This window comes from Athalia rosae, chromosome 3, assembly GCF_917208135.1.
Source record: "Athalia rosae chromosome 3, iyAthRosa1.1, whole genome shotgun sequence".
Classification (NCBI taxonomy): domain Eukaryota; kingdom Metazoa; phylum Arthropoda; class Insecta; order Hymenoptera; family Athaliidae; genus Athalia; species Athalia rosae.
Genome location: NC_064028.1, coordinates 15079635 through 15095517, shown reverse-complemented (window position 1 = coordinate 15095517; position 15883 = coordinate 15079635). Strand labels below are relative to the sequence as shown.

At 46.3% G+C, this 15883-nt stretch overlaps 4 protein-coding genes across 6 annotated transcripts; 3 read left to right on the top strand and 1 right to left on the bottom strand.

The window, feature by feature from the left end:
* The first annotated feature begins 133 nt into the window (after nt 1-133).
* LOC105691830 (replication stress response regulator SDE2) lies at nt 134-2555 on the top strand. Its single transcript, XM_012410566.4, has 2 exons — nt 134-1650; nt 1750-2555. The coding sequence occupies exons 1-2, from the start codon at nt 1546-1548 to the stop codon at nt 2503-2505; spliced, it is 861 nt and encodes a 286-aa protein (XP_012265989.2). The 5' UTR covers nt 134-1545; the 3' UTR covers nt 2506-2555.
* Nucleotides 2556-2780: 225 nt separating this feature from the next.
* Nucleotides 2781-8611, top strand: LOC105691829. Its single transcript, XM_012410565.3, has 9 exons — nt 2781-2993; nt 3107-3186; nt 3263-3521; nt 3624-3814; nt 4018-4116; nt 4205-4522; nt 5952-6068; nt 7096-7497; nt 7616-8611. The coding sequence occupies exons 2-9, from the start codon at nt 3111-3113 to the stop codon at nt 8329-8331; spliced, it is 2178 nt and encodes a 725-aa protein (XP_012265988.2). The 5' UTR covers nt 2781-2993; nt 3107-3110; the 3' UTR covers nt 8332-8611.
* Nucleotides 8612-9964: 1353 nt separating this feature from the next.
* On the top strand, nt 9965-13065 carry LOC105691807 (melanization protease 1-like). Of its 2 annotated transcripts, none has more exons than XM_020855813.2 (4): nt 9965-10485; nt 11429-11637; nt 11729-12289; nt 12380-13065. In XM_020855813.2, the coding sequence occupies exons 1-4, from the start codon at nt 10422-10424 to the stop codon at nt 12731-12733; spliced, it is 1188 nt and encodes a 395-aa protein (XP_020711472.2). In that variant the 5' UTR covers nt 9965-10421; the 3' UTR covers nt 12734-13065. The 2 variants fall into 2 exon arrangements, with proteins under 2 accessions (XP_020711472.2, XP_048507968.1); XM_048652011.1 differs by having other exon boundaries at nt 9976-10485; nt 11453-11637.
* On the bottom strand, nt 12950-15827 carry LOC105691827 (protein FAM161A). 2 transcript variants are annotated; one of them, XM_012410557.3, is made up of 8 exons: nt 15271-15827; nt 14984-15184; nt 14745-14912; nt 14440-14667; nt 14099-14368; nt 13899-14021; nt 13682-13826; nt 12950-13608 (listed from the first exon to the last, which is right to left on the bottom strand). In XM_012410557.3, exons 1-8 carry the CDS (start codon nt 15825-15827, stop codon nt 13168-13170), a joined length of 2133 nt encoding a protein of 710 aa, XP_012265980.2. In that variant the 3' UTR covers nt 12950-13167. The 2 variants fall into 2 exon arrangements, with proteins under 2 accessions (XP_012265980.2, XP_025602188.2); XM_025746403.2 differs by having other exon boundaries at nt 12950-13590.
* Between the last annotated feature and the right edge of the window lie 56 nt (nt 15828-15883).

Genomic DNA, 15883 nt, shown 5'->3' with positions numbered 1-15883 from the left:
GACTATAACACCTCGTACGTAGCAGTGGCTGATGCATCGGAAGAAATAGAACGGTGGGTGTTGGGGTTGCAAAATTGTTTTGCTCACATCCCGATAGCCTACGCCCAAATATCACCGTGCGACGCTCGCCTCGTAACCCTGAAGTCGATCAAGTTCATTTTAACCCTTCCTGGTCGCACAGAGGCCGGAAGACCCTCGCGAGATTCTTGGAGGGGAATCTGGTCGGTACCTCGAGATACGCTGCAGAATGTTCGATCGACTGAAATCATTGGAAATCGACTTGGGGTAATTTGCCCGCTTCAATCGGAAGATCCCTTGCACGTAGAGTCACCGCGGAATGTCCGAAAGGATAAAAATAATTAAAGTTGCGCGCGAACGTATCGGTTACGGTAAAAAAAAGAAAAATAAAAAAAGAATTCCACGATGAACGGCGGAGCGCAATGAATGCATATCATAGGTGGAGGCATTTGCATGGTCGTTGGATAGTTGGACGTAACGAATGCACCTAAGATCGGTTTTATGTACGTACGTCGGTTGGCAGAATACCAGCTAAGGTATTCGCATATCGTGCACCCCGAATATATTTAACCCGCACTCCGGGCAAGATGGTAACGAGTGACATGAATATTCCAAGCTCGCTATCTCGATGGGTGGAGATATCCTAGGTGTACGATACGTCGTTCACACCGACACACAATGCCATTACTGCAACGGTGGTAGGTACAGGTGTGCAACGAAGGCATGCGGAATAATTGGCTTATATATCGCGCGATGCATTCTACTGCAGGTGCGGATGATTTTCAATTCGGTTCCGGATATTCGAGGAACGTTTTTGATCTTTTTCCATTTCTCCTTCCTTCTAATTCTTCCTTGTGCCCTCCGTAGCTTCATCCCTAATATGATGGAGGAATTGATATATTTGGTACGCAAGATCGTCCACTGGGCCCATCGGAATTTGGCAGTACGTATAAACAGGAGCTGTTTGCCCCTGACCACGATTGCTCAACGTAGTAGTAGTAGGTAGCGTTATAGTATAAGCATCAAGAGTTACGGAGTTATTTCCAGAGTTCGCGCTTTTTGGATTGGATCATCGTACGTTTCACCGCTAGTCGTGAAGAAATCTATGGAAAATTTGTATTTATTTATTCATTATATTTGTTATCGAACACAGGTGAACCCTGCAAAGGTTGCTTTGCGAACTTTTCCACACGATTTCTGGCGTGTTTTTTTAATTTTTTTAATTTTTGTTCACGTACCAATCGGAACGTCGCGACCTAGTGATTGTTATTATTCCAGATGATAGTATAAATTTCAACGATGAACCAGAAATAGAACGCCATTCCGGCAACTGCGCAGCGGTAGCAATTTGATTTACCAATAATTTAAAACCTTGCCGCGACGGCTAAAATGTTTTAGCAGACCGCTGATAGACGGCGCAAGTTACGGTCGCTCGGAACAACTGAAGGTTGCACCTACGACATTGTATTTTGACACATTCCAAATCGTGTTGCGAAGTAAACAAGGAAATCAACTCTGAAGTAAAATATGTCGCGAAATCAGGTGACTGTTGAGAATAATCGGAGAGCAATCTGTTCTTTCGAGGATAGTGTAACGGCAAGAGATGTTAGAACCAAAGTTACGGAATTAACGGTAAGGAAATCTCATGACGTTCCATCATAACCTGAACTTATTCTAGAAAAGTTGAGCCTGACTATATCATTGAAATATCATATTGGTTCACGGTTTCAGGGGATGCGACCAACCGAATTCTACCTTATACACAACGGACACATATTCACAGACGACGATATCTGCGATTATGGAAAAATAGACATCATTCTGCGTACCCTTGGCGGTAAGGGTGGCTTTGGATCGATGCTGAGAGCCATCGGAGCTCAAATTGAGAAGACGACCAATCGAGAAGCATGCCGTGATCTTAGCGGACGAAGGTTGAGAGACATAAACGAAGAAAAGAGACTAAAATCATGGATAGACAAGCAGGCCACCAGGGAAGAGCAGGCTGTAGAACGAAAGAAAAGAAAACTAGAGAGGCTTTGTGCACAACCAAAGCACGAGTTTAAAGATAAAAATTATGAAAAGGAGAGGTCGACTCTGACAGAGAAAGTCGGAGACGCTGTCGAAGAAGGTTTCAAAATTGCAATGGCTGGGGGATCCGGAGTCAAGCGGAAAAGTGAAGAGCAAAGGAGCGGCAGCAAAAAGAAACTGGCAATAGGACTGGACATAGACTCCGATGAACTCGGAAGTTCCGACGACTCGGAATCGGAATTTAATTCTTCCTCCTCTAATGACGAGAAGACTGTGTCTGACCCGAAAGAGGGTGACCGAAATTCGCAAGATATCCAAGGTGTCAGGGAGGACTCTACAAGTACTACCGTAGATGAGCAGACTTCGGCTGACTCCGAAACAAGCGTAAATTCGTCTTCTGGAGAAGAAGCTCCACAAATTACTTCTAGGGAAGTTCAAAAGGTGGCTGCAACATCTTGAATTATCGATCACAGCTTTGTCATTCAATAAAATAAAGCCTATCAAGTTTTTATCGTTTTTATTATTTATTCAACATTTTTCAAATCCGACCAGCGAAAAGTAGTATTACTTGATTCTGTAGTCAGCGTCGAGATCGAGTTATACAAAGGCAGGTGCGTCTGTATTCGATGCAACGCTTCACGGGCTGTCAAAGCAAAGCGAATGAATAATCGTTGAAAATTTATCGGCTTAGCCGCCCGGCTACATAAGCCGCCGATCGAGCCTTGGATCGCGTTGGACCGATAACAGAGCATCCCAGTTGTTTCACGGATCGTGTTCGATCGTAATCAACGTGCGCACTTTACATCTGGACGTATAAAGAAAACGTAGGACAACACGTGTCTTGAAGGATCTATCCCGTTGCGGTAAGAACTCGACGGCGGATGATCACCTAACGACGTGGAATTTCATTCCTGTTCCGGTAGCCACGAGAACGGATATCCAACCGCGTGAGCATATGGAACAGCTACAGAACAGTCGTTTCAATTATTTATAGCGATCCGATAAATTTTATTCCCCTATATACATATAACCCCGCGTATAATCGCGACGAACGTTGCAGATAAATGATGCGGATCTCTACGTGGTGTCGATTATTACCCTGCATCTTGAGCGGCCTTGTGCCCCTCGACGCCCTGCCGGGTAAGGAACAACACGTTACATACTCGCACAGATTAATGACAAAAAATACCCCTCTATTGATGCGAATTCCAAACAGAGGCGAGCGACCATCCCGGATGGTCGTTGCTGAATCACGAGAGATGTGGTGTCAGCAACACCGACCGTATAATCGGGGGTAGAAATGCATCTTTGGGTGCTTATCCTTGGATTGCGAGGATCGGTTACGCCTCAGTCGACGAGGACGCGGGGAACGCAACGGCGAAAGAACGACACCTCGAGTACAAATGTGGGGGAACCTTGATAAACCAATTTTACGTAGTCACAGCAGCACACTGCGTTATCAATTTACCGCCCAAGTAAGAAGTTCGACTCGTATTGTTTACATAAGTACTACAAGCGAATAATCCGCACGAGGGCATTCGATCGGCGTTCGACCCTATCTTTTGTGTACATCGTAGATATCGCGTAGCGGGCATCCGTCTGGGCGAGCACAACACCGAGACGAATCCGGATTGCGAAGGTGGATATTGCGGCGATCCTGTACAAGATGTTGCTCCGGAGCGCGTTATCGTGCACAAGGGGTACGACAACCCTCGATTCAGCAACGATATAGCTCTCGTTAGATTGTCGAGTCCGATCCGATTTAACGGTGAGTAGAAAGTGTACGTACGTACCTCTGTTTGATCGGTGAGAATCGTGATGTCCCGTTTGGCTGGTTCCTTTTTGATTTTTTTTTTTTTTTTTTTTTTTTTTTTTTTTTTTTTTGTTCGCCGACCGCTCGAGTAGTTTGGAAAATTCAATTTAACATTAGCTCTTGACGGCTGCATTACAGCAGAGTTCTAATTCACGCAGACCTCGTCGGTCCGATCTGCATGATCCGGGGTACGCTGCTCGGCAAAAATTACGTTGGAGAAACCGCGGAGGTCGCCGGATGGGGAATATACGATATACGTGAGTTGTCTTTACTCGAGGATTACTCGATCCTACTCCTCGCCGCGAAGGGAATGCAAAAATATTGAAAACAATAACGTCGCTGCAGATTCTCAAAAGACCAGCAAAATACTCCAAACCGTAAAGCTGCCGCTCGTCGATCTGGAGAGATGCAAACGAGCTTTCAGATTCAGGGCGCAAATCGGACACGAACAGTTGTGCGGAGGTGGGATACTCGGTGAAGATTCTTGCGCGGGTGACAGCGGAGGACCCGTGATGAAGGTCGAGGCTCTGGATGGACCCCCGAGATATTACCTCATCGGCGTCGTATCGTTCGGCGTCATGCATTGCGGTGAATCCACGACGCCCGCTGTCTACACGAAGATGTCGGAGTACGCCTCGTGGATATTGGAGAATATCGAACCCTGACAGCCCGGGAGCATTTCTGTAACCATATCGAGGGCCGAGGATCGGAAAGGCGTAAACCACGAAAATCTGATGCGGCCACAAAGGCGATCGCTTCTCACCCTTGTGCTGAAAAAATGCTTCAATGTCAAAATAATGAGCGTTCAGCCCTTCCGGTTCTTTGGCCTCGATATGTGGTAACGGCATATGTGATTTCCGGAGGACGTCGATGAAAAATAAAATGGTTCAAATTTATCGTCGACAAATCGAAGCCGAATCTCTCCCCTTTTCCACCCGGTCGAAAATCAATACTTGCGACGTTTCATCGCTTATCGGCTGTTCACACCAAGACACACAGCTGTGGTTATTTAAGTTCATTACCGTTGATGTTTACCATCTAAGAACGATAAATGGCGGAGTCGCGACGTCGCGAGGATACTAGAAAAGAAACCTTGGGAATACGTTTTATATCGTGCATTTTGTGGCGAACGGCCATGACCTGCACTGCCCCAAATTGAGTTCGTCAACTCGCCAATAATATTTTACAATATAACTATAAATGTTCCCGATCAGCTGTTCCACGCCTCGTTGATTATTCAGTAGTAAAACGGGCAGAGCAACGAGGTCACTTCTTACCGCACATGCCACCCGCACGCAATCATCGAAAATTTGCTCCCAGTCTTCGTTCGCAGAATTCTGACTAAGTTCTCCTATGGATTCCCCATACTGTGACCGGCGGCAATAACCGATCATTTTTACGGAACGGTAAATCCTATCGTCTGTACTATTGAGCGATTCTGATGAAAACGACGCGAATTGTCGTTAATTATACAACAAACGTGTTGAAATCAGCCTGCGAACGCATAACTTGAGGAAATCCGCATGAAACCTTTTTAGTACGAAATCTTTGAATGTGTAATTGGTCCAGGCGTAGGTATCCGTATGCAACGTAGACGATCGTCCGACCAACGAGGTGGCGAACCGATGAGAGAAAATTATAGAAAAACCGCGTATTTTCCGGAGGACGTGACTAACGATCTAGTCCAAGTTACGAACCGGACGATTGCGGCTGCAGTTTTCCTTGTTACGCGACTCGGATAGTCGGCCGAAGTTTCGCGGGTTGTTGCATTGGACCGATCGACGTTGTCCGATTACAACGATACACATTATTAATTACGCTACGATGCATTGAGAGCGGAGGGAATCCTTACGTACGGATTATATTATTACGGTTCGAAAAAGCGTGTACAAGTCAACAAGGCGAGGAAGGGGGATAGGATAAATAGCGGTCGACCCTGGGAACGAACTGCCGGCGGATACACATCGCCAGTTGACGCCCAGAGTTCGAGGCTTTGCGTCAGTGTCTTGGAAGATTAAGACTTTGAACAACCGACGATATTCATTAGTTGGCGAATACTTGGCTCGCACTGCAGAGAGTAATCGTTGATCGATCCTACTCTGCGTCAGATTTCGATTTAAGATGGGGCATCTCAACTACAATTATTTCATCTCCTTGATCCTGCGGACCGCTTTATTACTCCAAGTTATTTCGCCCGCAGTGCTTTCACGTGAGTATTTTTATTGATTATTGTTCCGATTTGTTCGTCGTCGTCGTCGTCGTCGTCGTCGGTTTATTTCTTTTCTCTTCGATCCGCGTTTATCTAGGAAAAATTCCGATGAAACAAACGTCACTATCGCCCTAGGCTATGGAATCGTCAACGTACTCATATACATAGAATAATTTCAACGGTTCGAAAACTTGTTAGCGGCGCGAGCGGTCAGAAAAATTTGCGTGATCTCACAACCGAATCTCGCTCTCGATGAATTCAATCGGTATAACTCGGCTGATAATCGTGGTATTGATGAAGAGTCACAAGTAGACTGCTGACGGACGGGGATCGGGGTCAGTTGTTATCAGTCGACTGACAAGAAAATGCAAAATTTGAATCAACAATTTGTTTACCGGTAGATAATTATACTACGCATACTCCGATGCGGCTTCTACGGTATTCTTCAAGTAATAATAATAATCACTGTACGACAAATTATTCCCTGAGCACGACTGGTAGCGACAGTATGTATGTATAGGCACCCCGTTATGTCAGTCACCTTTTCAACGTGGTTTCCAAACGATTGTCCAGAAAATCCTCATTATTTTCCGTGAATCCATACACTCGTAGACGTCCGCGGTCGGTGAGAGCGATAGCGCAACGTAATGGGAAATTCGAATCCCCGACTTGCGCGATCTAACGATGTTACACTAATGATAATGTGGTAGCGATAATGATGACGATGATTCTCCATCCGCGACTGGAAAGTCTCTTGTTCTTCGAAAGACCGCTGTAATTACAACGATCAATATGATTCTGACAAACACGTTATATCGCAGGAATACGCACTGTACACGCCACAGTTGCGGGAAACGTAAAGTACCGGGGGTATTTCCCTCGACCTTTTCTCGGTCTTTCGTCGGGAACTCGATGACTATTTTTTTCGCTCCGCTCTGCGTCCCGCGAAAGTGGACTCTTGGGTCGCGTCTCCGTTAAAACTTCGGTGTTTTTGTACATTATTTACGGATTGTAACCATCATTACAGAACGAAGCTACCAGCGAGCTAACGATTGCCAAACTCCCAGAAATGCTCCTGGCTATTGCGTCGAAATAAGTCAATGCGATGAGCTAGTTCAGCTTCTTCAGGCCCGTCCTCTTCGCAACGACGCCTACGACCTTCTCAAACAATCGCATTGCGGATTTCAAGGTAAAGACCCGAAGGTCTGCTGCCCCAGCCTCGGGACGTCCACCCGTCCGCGCGGCGATCAAGCGAACCCCGGGGTCGTCACCGATAACTCCGGACCGACGAACGTCGGCACGTGGGACTTGTCCTCCAACAGAAACTTGCCCAGCGAATGCGGAGAGGATCTAACCCAGAGAGTGGTGGGCGGGGAGAGGACCGATCTCTCCGAGTTCCCCTGGATGGCCCTTTTGGAGTACACGAAACGTAAGTCTGATTAAACATTCGAAGTCGAACGTCGAAAGCGCCCCTTCCGCCTTTGTCGTCGCGCACCACCGTCGCATTCCTGTGTTGAAAATGTGTTGAACCGAGAAAATAATTCCAGCGAACGGTAGAACCACCGCCTGCGGAGGGGTACTGATAAGCAAGCGTTACGTCATGACGGCGGCGCACTGCATCAAAGGGAAGGACCTCCCCAAGTCGTGGAACCTCGTCGGCGTCAGGCTCGGCGAATACGACACGAGCACCGACAGGGACTGTCTTCCCGACGGCAGGGACAGCGTGTACTGCGCCGACGACCCCGTCACCGTCGGCATCGAGGAACAGATCGCTCACGAGGACTACAAGCCCCAATCGCGGGACCAGAGCAACGACATCGCGCTGCTCCGACTGTCTCGCGACGTCCCATTCACCAGCTTCATCAGACCGATCTGCCTTCCCCCGAACTCATCGACCTCCTCGAGGTTCTTCTTCGTGGCCGGGTGGGGAAAAACGGAGACCAGGTCCGAGTCCAACGTCAAATTGAAGCTGAAGATACCGCTGGCCGAACCCGCGCAGTGCTCGAGCGTCTACCAGGCCGCCTCTATAAATCTAGGAAGTAGCCAGCTCTGCGCCGGTGGCGAGAGAGGTCGAGATTCCTGCCGGGGTGACTCCGGGGGGCCGTTGATGTCCGTCGCCATGAGCAACAGGGGCACCCTGCAGTGGACGGCCGCGGGCATCGTGTCCTTCGGACCTTCGCCCTGCGGTATGCAGAACTGGCCCGGCGTTTACACCAGAGTATCCAGTTTCATGCCGTGGATCCTGTCGAAGATCAGAGCGTAGCGGGTACATGGTGTGGACGATGTGATAACGACTTCCGATCGTCGAAGAAATTGCATACAACCACAGGTCCGAAGTAGGAAAACCGATCGAGGAAATGGACGGATGGAGCCGCTGGTCGCAGGATTCGAGGTGCACACCGACGACAACCTTGACGCGTTGCGATCGTACGGAGGATTACTTTGACGAGGTCGTCGGCGACATACGATGCATTCGTGATATTTCGTTTAATCAATATTGACAAGCTTCGGTACTGATATATAGATATTTGAAAATTCTTAAACACCCGTGTTCTTTTATACGAATCCACTCACGCCGATCCTCGCCGATTTCCTGCGTCGAACGATCGTCTGCGGTATCGTTCGACTTATCGCTCGTTGTATTTTCGCGAAGCAATCGAGCTTCCGATTTTAAATGCGAAAAACACCGACTCGCTACCTTGCGAGCAATGGCAAGAGATTGTTAAAACTTGAATTTCACCAACCCGAGTGGAGAGATAAAGGTCAGGAGACGCGTCTTTGGTCCGTTCGTCTCAGGTGTTGTTTTGTTTCGCACGTGTTCTCGGCGTGTGGGCCGATTCTCGCGACTGGTTATGAATATATTTGTCGAGTACGAAAAAAACCGTCTGACCAAAGCGTTCAAGGTAAGTATAGATGCGATTGTTTGCTTACGTCCTTCTGTACCGCGAGCGCTGAATTTTTTATCATCGGATGCTGAATTCCTCACCACTGGAAACGATAAGCTTCGGCAGCGGCCTGCAATCGCGCGAACCGCAATGGCACACGCCGATTAATTATAATAATTAGGATAAATGATAAATTGATGAATGGGTAAATAGGTCAATAAATGAACGGATATCGCGTCGCCACGCCGGAGTTTCCGCTCTCAATTTATCAAGCGTGTGTCGATGTATGTGATTAAATGTTGAACGAGTAAACGCGTAGAGCGCGTAGTTATGCATACGTATAAATATACCATACCGCGCTACGCGGAATGAAACTCAAAATCTCGTCTATGATTATAATAAGAAGCTTGCTGATATTTCCAAGAAATAATCGCCGCGAATGGTTTAATGCGCAGCGAGGGCATATACACACAAGAACGTATACCAGTTTACGGTGAATCCCCGTCAGCTGGCTGACGTAACGAAATCTCATTCAAAGCACACCGATAACCTGTTGCCCTCTACATCTAGATATTATATTTTCCACTTTGGCTGCTTAATGCGATAATTTAAATGTCTCTCCGTAAGATATACGTATACACCTACGCACGGGGGACCGCATCCTCGGAGCTCGGCGTTCTTGGTAAACTGATCACCTGCAGCGGTATGGGTAACGCTATACCCAATGAATATACTCATGTGATAAAATGTGGGCAATTACGTTAAATACGTAAATACGAACGCCAGGCGATAATTATTCCAGGAATGATATCGGTGATTAATGATATGCGAAGGGAAACGTGTGACGCGTCGCGGATCGACCAACGAGTCGTTTTCCTTTCCGCGTGAGTTGTGAGCCATTTGACGCATTTCATGCAATTACATATGTATGTAAATACGTTACGCGCGTTGTAATATACGATAAATCGTCGAGACGTTGGATCAATCGACGCAGGTGCGTTTAGCTGCGTAAGAAAGGTGCGACGCATCCGATCGGATCGCGAAGGATTCGAAAATGGGCATCCAGTTGGCGATGTGGGATTACAAAACGATGGACAGAGACTTGGAATCGCTGGTTCGCTCATTCCTCTAGAATCCTGCAACCTATACAGCAATGTTTTATTACACACATCTACACCTAGGTATAACCGCGCAGTGGTCGTCCAAGCGTTGAGGTCAACCGCTCCGGGACGTGTCCGTGGTATTTACTTGACAGTCGTTGTCGAGCGTCGATAGTGAAATGTGCCCCTGGTAACGCCCTCCGCGAACCGCGTTGAGAGAAGACGTCCGGCTCCGCAGGTTTATTCGCCAAGACGATCTTCCAGCTGTAGAGTTTGAGACAGTGCGGACGGAACGGAGAGCGTGGTCGGTCCCGGGATATTCCTTGTTTTTTTCCCCACAAGTCGCAGTAATCGATCAAAAAACAAATATGTTCAACCTATTATTTCACACGGTGTTTATTTTTTTACTCGTCGTTTGGAAATCTGATGGACGTGAGTAGATTTAATTGAACTTAAGATGCAGGTGGTGGCTCGCAATCGTATGTTTATGATACTGCACGACTATTAATTGCCTATCTATGTAGTATAATACATTGACAAATTGCTATACATACATGTATATATGGCTATGACTTTTCCTTGTACCTGTTAATCTATTACATAGTATAATTATTTTTCAAAAATCAAGCAAGAATGCGCTCACGACGCATCATCGTCGACGTGATCTTGTATTCTTTTGGACAGCGTCATTGCTGTACCATATCTGTTTTGAACAGAAAAATTCGTAAATCGGCGCATTGTTGTACCTTGATATTTTCAGAACGCAAGAATGAAGGGTCAGGGTTGTCTTTTTCCCTCGTTATTCCTCTGATCCACTCCTTTGTTCATATCCTGTTGTTTCGATACTACGCGTCTGCAGTGAAATGTTTATTCGTCCGATCGATTTCAATGAATAACGTTAATTCTACATAAGAGTGCGTGAAATCGCGTACGTCGTATTCCTATAAATACTCTTGCGTGTGTTTTTCGCATCGTGATATTCGTATTGTAGAGTAACCGGCATTCGAAAACCTGTTTTTCCATATCCAGGGCTTAGGCCGCTCCAAAAAATATCTCAAAGGAGGAAAGTAGTGAGAAATATGGCGTTCTCGGAATAAACAACATCTCAACACACGCACGCCTCGCGTATTTATCCATCGATAATCTTCGCAACTCTATACTTCTGACGGTATTTTCCTGGTTCCCAACCACGCTTGTATACCCGTAGAAATCTCTAGTATAACGATACGGCCTGCATATACATGGTGTCGCTTCTGGTTTTAATCGGTACTGGATTACCGTTTGTCATCCCGCAAACGGTGGTTGTTGGGCACCCCCTGCATAATTCTAACCCACCCCTCCCGAAAATAAGAACACTCGACGTCTCTTTTCAAAGAACTTCTCCTAATTTACCCAACAGAAGAGACGTGCATTACGACATCGAGGACCCAGGGTAGCTGCATCGTGTTAAACGAATGCAACGCCCTTTTGAATCTCTTAAAGGGACCCAGGCCTCTGCCACCCTCGATCCTGGACACCCTCAAGAGGTCGCATTGCGGATTCGACGGTAGCACACCCAAAGTATGCTGTCCTCAGGTCCAGCAGGTATAACGATTCGGACGAAATCCTGGTTTAACGATAATGGACTTTAATCGGAGGACAGTTATCTCGAACTTTTCAACGCACGATCTCACAGGTACCCCCAACACCTCCGACGCAGTACACGGACGATCCGACCAACGTCCAACCACCCCCTGACGTTACCAATCACCCTAACCTGCGGCTTCTGGATCACGATAAGTGCGGCCCGATAACGGAGTCCAAGATTTTCGGCGGTAACAAGACCGCTGTACTCGAGTTCCCTTGGATGGCTCTAGTGGCGTACAACATCGCCGGGAAACGGGCCCCCGAGTTTAGGTGCGGCGGTTCGCTGATATCGAAGCGTTACGTCCTGACCGCGGCCCACTGCGTCACTGGATTGGCCTCGGGGTTGAAACTGTCGGGAGTGAGGGTAGGAGAACACGACCTCAGCACAGAGAGGGACTGCGATAGGGAGAAGGGTGTCGAGACCAACTGCGCCGAGAGGTACCAGGACTTTTTAATCGAACGATTCCACGCTCACGAGGGATACCGGCGAGATAAATTGCAAAACGATATAGCTCTCATAAGACTGAACGGGGACGCGGACTTCCGACCCCCCAGCGTACGCCCCATTTGTCTGCCGATCGGATCCGCGTCGACGCTACATTACAAAAAGGTTCGTCGTTGATTTACTTCGAGACCCTGGTTTACGTAGGCATATCCATTACCAAACGTACGATCTATCGTGTATTGACTAATCGCACAGGTGACAGTAACCGGATGGGGTACCACGGAGACGGGATACAGAAGCAACGATTTGCTCAAGGTGAAACTACCAATTGTACCGAACGAGCAATGTGCCCAGATCTACAAAGAGCAAAAGGTCGATATTTGGTACAAACAGCTTTGTGCGGGTGGCTCCAATCGCATGGATTCCTGCTCCGGCGACAGCGGAGGGCCTCTACAAGCCCCTGCTATTTACACAAATGGTCAACCCAAGTATATTCAGTATGGGGTGGTCAGTTTCGGACCTCGCAATTGTGGAATTGAAGGATTTCCTGGAGTCTACTCGAGTGTCGTTTACTACATGAAATGGATCCTGGACACGATGACCGTTTAAGACTCCATTTATTTTTAATTCACATTTTATTTTTTATTTTCCCACGTACCCTTTACGTAAATATATTATGTATGGAGTGATCATAGAGTTACGTTAGGAAATAACCGAATGTTGATCCGGTACAGGGCATGATTTATAGTGTGTTATTTACACTGATATACACAATGAATTTATACATATCAGTAGTTATTTATTGACGGTAAAACGAATGATAAAATCGTTTCATCTGTTTTATATTTCCGCTTATACGCATACATCGAAATCGACGATATCGCAGTCGCGTTTGCTGCGCAAAAAAAATATGGTCTGAAGATAAATTTCATTGCACTATTCCCGAGTGAAGATCAATTTGTCCGTTAAAATGACTATCTCCTTATTCAAAATATCCGCATTGTATACCTCTACACTGATCAAAATGATTATAAATGAAAAACTCACTTTGTTTCAAACCGTTCGACGCTATCGTTTTCGTCGCTCTCGGTCGCACTCGCGTTATTCTCATCACTGGGCGTTGTGTTGCCTGAGTACCTCTCATACTTTTCATCGTTGTCTTCGATCAGTTCCGCCGTTTCATTTATGGAAACCTTCAGGGGACCTCGATCCCCCTTTTTCTTTGACAATCCGGATGACTTGACGGATTTTCTCGAACCAGTTGACTTTGAGGAGTGGCTCATCGACGCTAGAGTGCCGGAACTTGCAACGGACCCAGAATTCGGTCTCGAGCTACTTACCAAACTAGAATAGGAATCGACGCTTCCTGAGTTGGATCGCTTCGGTCTTTTCTTCTTTTTAGATTTACTGCAAGTCCTCATAGCGGCCTTTGGCGAGTTACAGTAGATCAGCGATCCTCGAAAGTTCTGAAAATATTCCTCCATCTTTATTTTTTAGCGTATCAATGACACACCATAAGAAATATTGAATGAATAATGCTCGAAGGTCTTCTTTTACCTGTGAGTGACGTTCAAATAATGTCGGGATTTGCGTCACACGGCCAAGCATCAACTCCATGTGGAGTCGATGGCGTTCCGCTAATTCCCTGGCTTCGTCTCGCCGCAGAGACGCTCTTAGAGCCAAATCTCTCTCGTGCTCGTGCCTTATCGAAAAAGAATAATACCATTGAACTCGTGCTAACGATGTTTCCCCGTTTAAATTCTCTTTTGACTACCTTGCAGCAGCCCTTAGCGCTCGCCAGGCAGGTCTGCATCTCACCACAGACTCCCTGGTCTTCAGGAACTGTTCTCTGCGTCTTTCTTCCATACGGTCTTGGATCTCGCGTTCCATTTTTTCTCTGAATGTGAATAAAGAAATATCAACTGGCATTGAAAATACAGAGCATTAAAGAGATTAACTCATTGTATATTATACCTGGAAGCTTGACACCTTAATAGTGCTGCTAAATTGGTGCCTTTTGTAGATAAACTGGTGGTAGTCATCGCTGATCTAGACCTTTCAGATGGCAAAGGTGTCACGCTTGCTCCAGTTGATTCTCTTCCCTCGCGCACTCGTTCACTGGCCCTGCCAGACAGATTGTTAGAGTCACCACTCGCAGACTTGATCCGTGCCCTTGCAGCCATCGAAGGAGGTAGAGATGACGTCTTTAGCAATTCCGAAGCTCTAACTTTCTTGGCAAGTGTTCTGTAAGCGTTTCCTTAAAAATTAGCAGGTGATTTAATTCATAGTAACTGTAAATCCAAGATATTGATCACCTGTAAAAATCGTCTTCTAGCATTTGGTCGTATACATCAACGTTGAACAAATTTTTTGGTACAGGTCTTGCTTTGAATCTTGGAGTAAAGTGGCACGAACTGGTTTCAACTCCATTTCGAAATAATTGTGGGCTAGAACGTGTGAGGGCCCTACGAGCGCACTCCAATCTGAAAGGGCGGACCTGCGACATTAAACTCCACATGCTTTCTTCTCGCACCATTCGACTTCTGGAAATTTTTGAATGGACATTCGACAGGATGTTTGGGACTGATCTCATTTGAAATTGCTAAAATGCACACCCCACCTTTCTTTTTTTTCAGCAAGTAACTTATCGTACATGGGAAGTTTTGATGTAAGAGGAATTGGTCGTGCATGCCTTTTCTTTGGAGTACATCTCTTATCCGTTGCATTTTTATTTCCCTGTTCCTCAGCTTGCATTTCTACATTTGACATGTACCTCTCTGCTTCTTCTCTGAAAAAGTCAGAGGTACGAAAGAGAAATGTCGTTTTGATATGGACTCCGAGAATAGAAAAGTAGTTTACCTAATTGTGAAATTGAAGGGTTTTGGCACTGTGGGGTGCCACTTTTTTGGGCTGTCCGGAGGAAGGCTTTTTGTTTCCATGCTATCTGCAGCTTCGCTATCGATGCTCTCTTTGCTCTTTGCCGGGCTCCAATTACTCCAACTTTTAGTAGCCGAGTGAATCTTTCTGTTATGCAGTGTTTTGGCGTCCTTATCCTTACACCTAATAACAAATTAAATTCATAGCCATTATTGAGGATGAGTTGGAAACTACCTCTGTCATCTGCTGGAATTCCAGGGACTTGGTACCGATATGTGAGAAAGTCCTGATCTTCTGCAAGACCAGCAAATTTGCCAGAAGGGAATGGTACAGGACTGTCGACCCTGGACTCTTCAAAACTGCATTTCAATCCTTGGAGACTCAAATTATTGTGGTCTAGGCACCACTGTCTTAACTTCTTGCGTTCCATATCTGCTGAAGCTGCTGAGGATGTCATAATCTTTTCAACAGTTTCCGTTTCCAGACAATTTTTCAAATTTTTCAGCAAGGTCCGTTGTTTTCTTTTCAAGTAATCCAACTTCTGTTTGAACTGCTCATTGGATAAATGATGAATGTCCCCATAGTCAGGTATACTGTCCAAAAACTCCATGAAGTGCTCGACATTTCCATCAGGAATATGACTCTGTAGTTCCGTTTCATCTATTCTGTTAGTGAAATTTGTCTTGTGGTTCTTCTCTGTGGATTTAGACCGTCTGTTCTTTAGAGCCTTTGGTCGTTCATACAATGGTGTAGGTTGCCTGCTAAACGGGTCCACGGGCATCTTGATACAGGAATGATTAAAACTAGTATCCTGATGCTCCGACATTTTGAAAATTAATCCACAAATGAACTGGGCACCTGCACCCTGGCTCCTGGCTGATT

Coding starts and splice junctions, on each gene's coding strand:
- LOC105691830 (XM_012410566.4), top strand. CDS start 1,546: ATGTCGCGAAATCAGGTGACTGTTGAGAATAATCGGAGAGCAATCTGT. Junction 1,651..1,749: donor CCAAAGTTACGGAATTAACG/GTAAGGAAATCT, acceptor TCACGGTTTCAG/GGGATGCGACCAACCGAATT.
- LOC105691829 (XM_012410565.3), top strand. CDS start 3,111: ATGATGCGGATCTCTACGTGGTGTCGATTATTACCCTGCATCTTGAGC. Junction 3,187..3,262: donor GCCCCTCGACGCCCTGCCGG/GTAAGGAACAAC, acceptor AATTCCAAACAG/AGGCGAGCGACCATCCCGGA. Junction 6,069..7,095: donor TTCGCCCGCAGTGCTTTCAC/GTGAGTATTTTT, acceptor CCATCATTACAG/AACGAAGCTACCAGCGAGCT.
- LOC105691807 (XM_020855813.2), top strand. CDS start 10,422: ATGTTCAACCTATTATTTCACACGGTGTTTATTTTTTTACTCGTCGTT. Junction 10,486..11,428: donor CGTTTGGAAATCTGATGGAC/GTGAGTAGATTT, acceptor CTCTTTTCAAAG/AACTTCTCCTAATTTACCCA. Junction 12,290..12,379: donor CGACGCTACATTACAAAAAG/GTTCGTCGTTGA, acceptor CTAATCGCACAG/GTGACAGTAACCGGATGGGG.
- LOC105691827 (XM_012410557.3), bottom strand. CDS start 15,827: ATGTCGGAGCATCAGGATACTAGTTTTAATCATTCCTGTATCAAGATG. Junction 13,827..13,898: donor GCGCTAAGGGCTGCTGCAAG/GTAGTCAAAAGA, acceptor TTTTTCGATAAG/GCACGAGCACGAGAGAGATT. Junction 13,609..13,681: donor TATTTGAACGTCACTCACAG/GTAAAAGAAGAC, acceptor TAAAAAATAAAG/ATGGAGGAATATTTTCAGAA.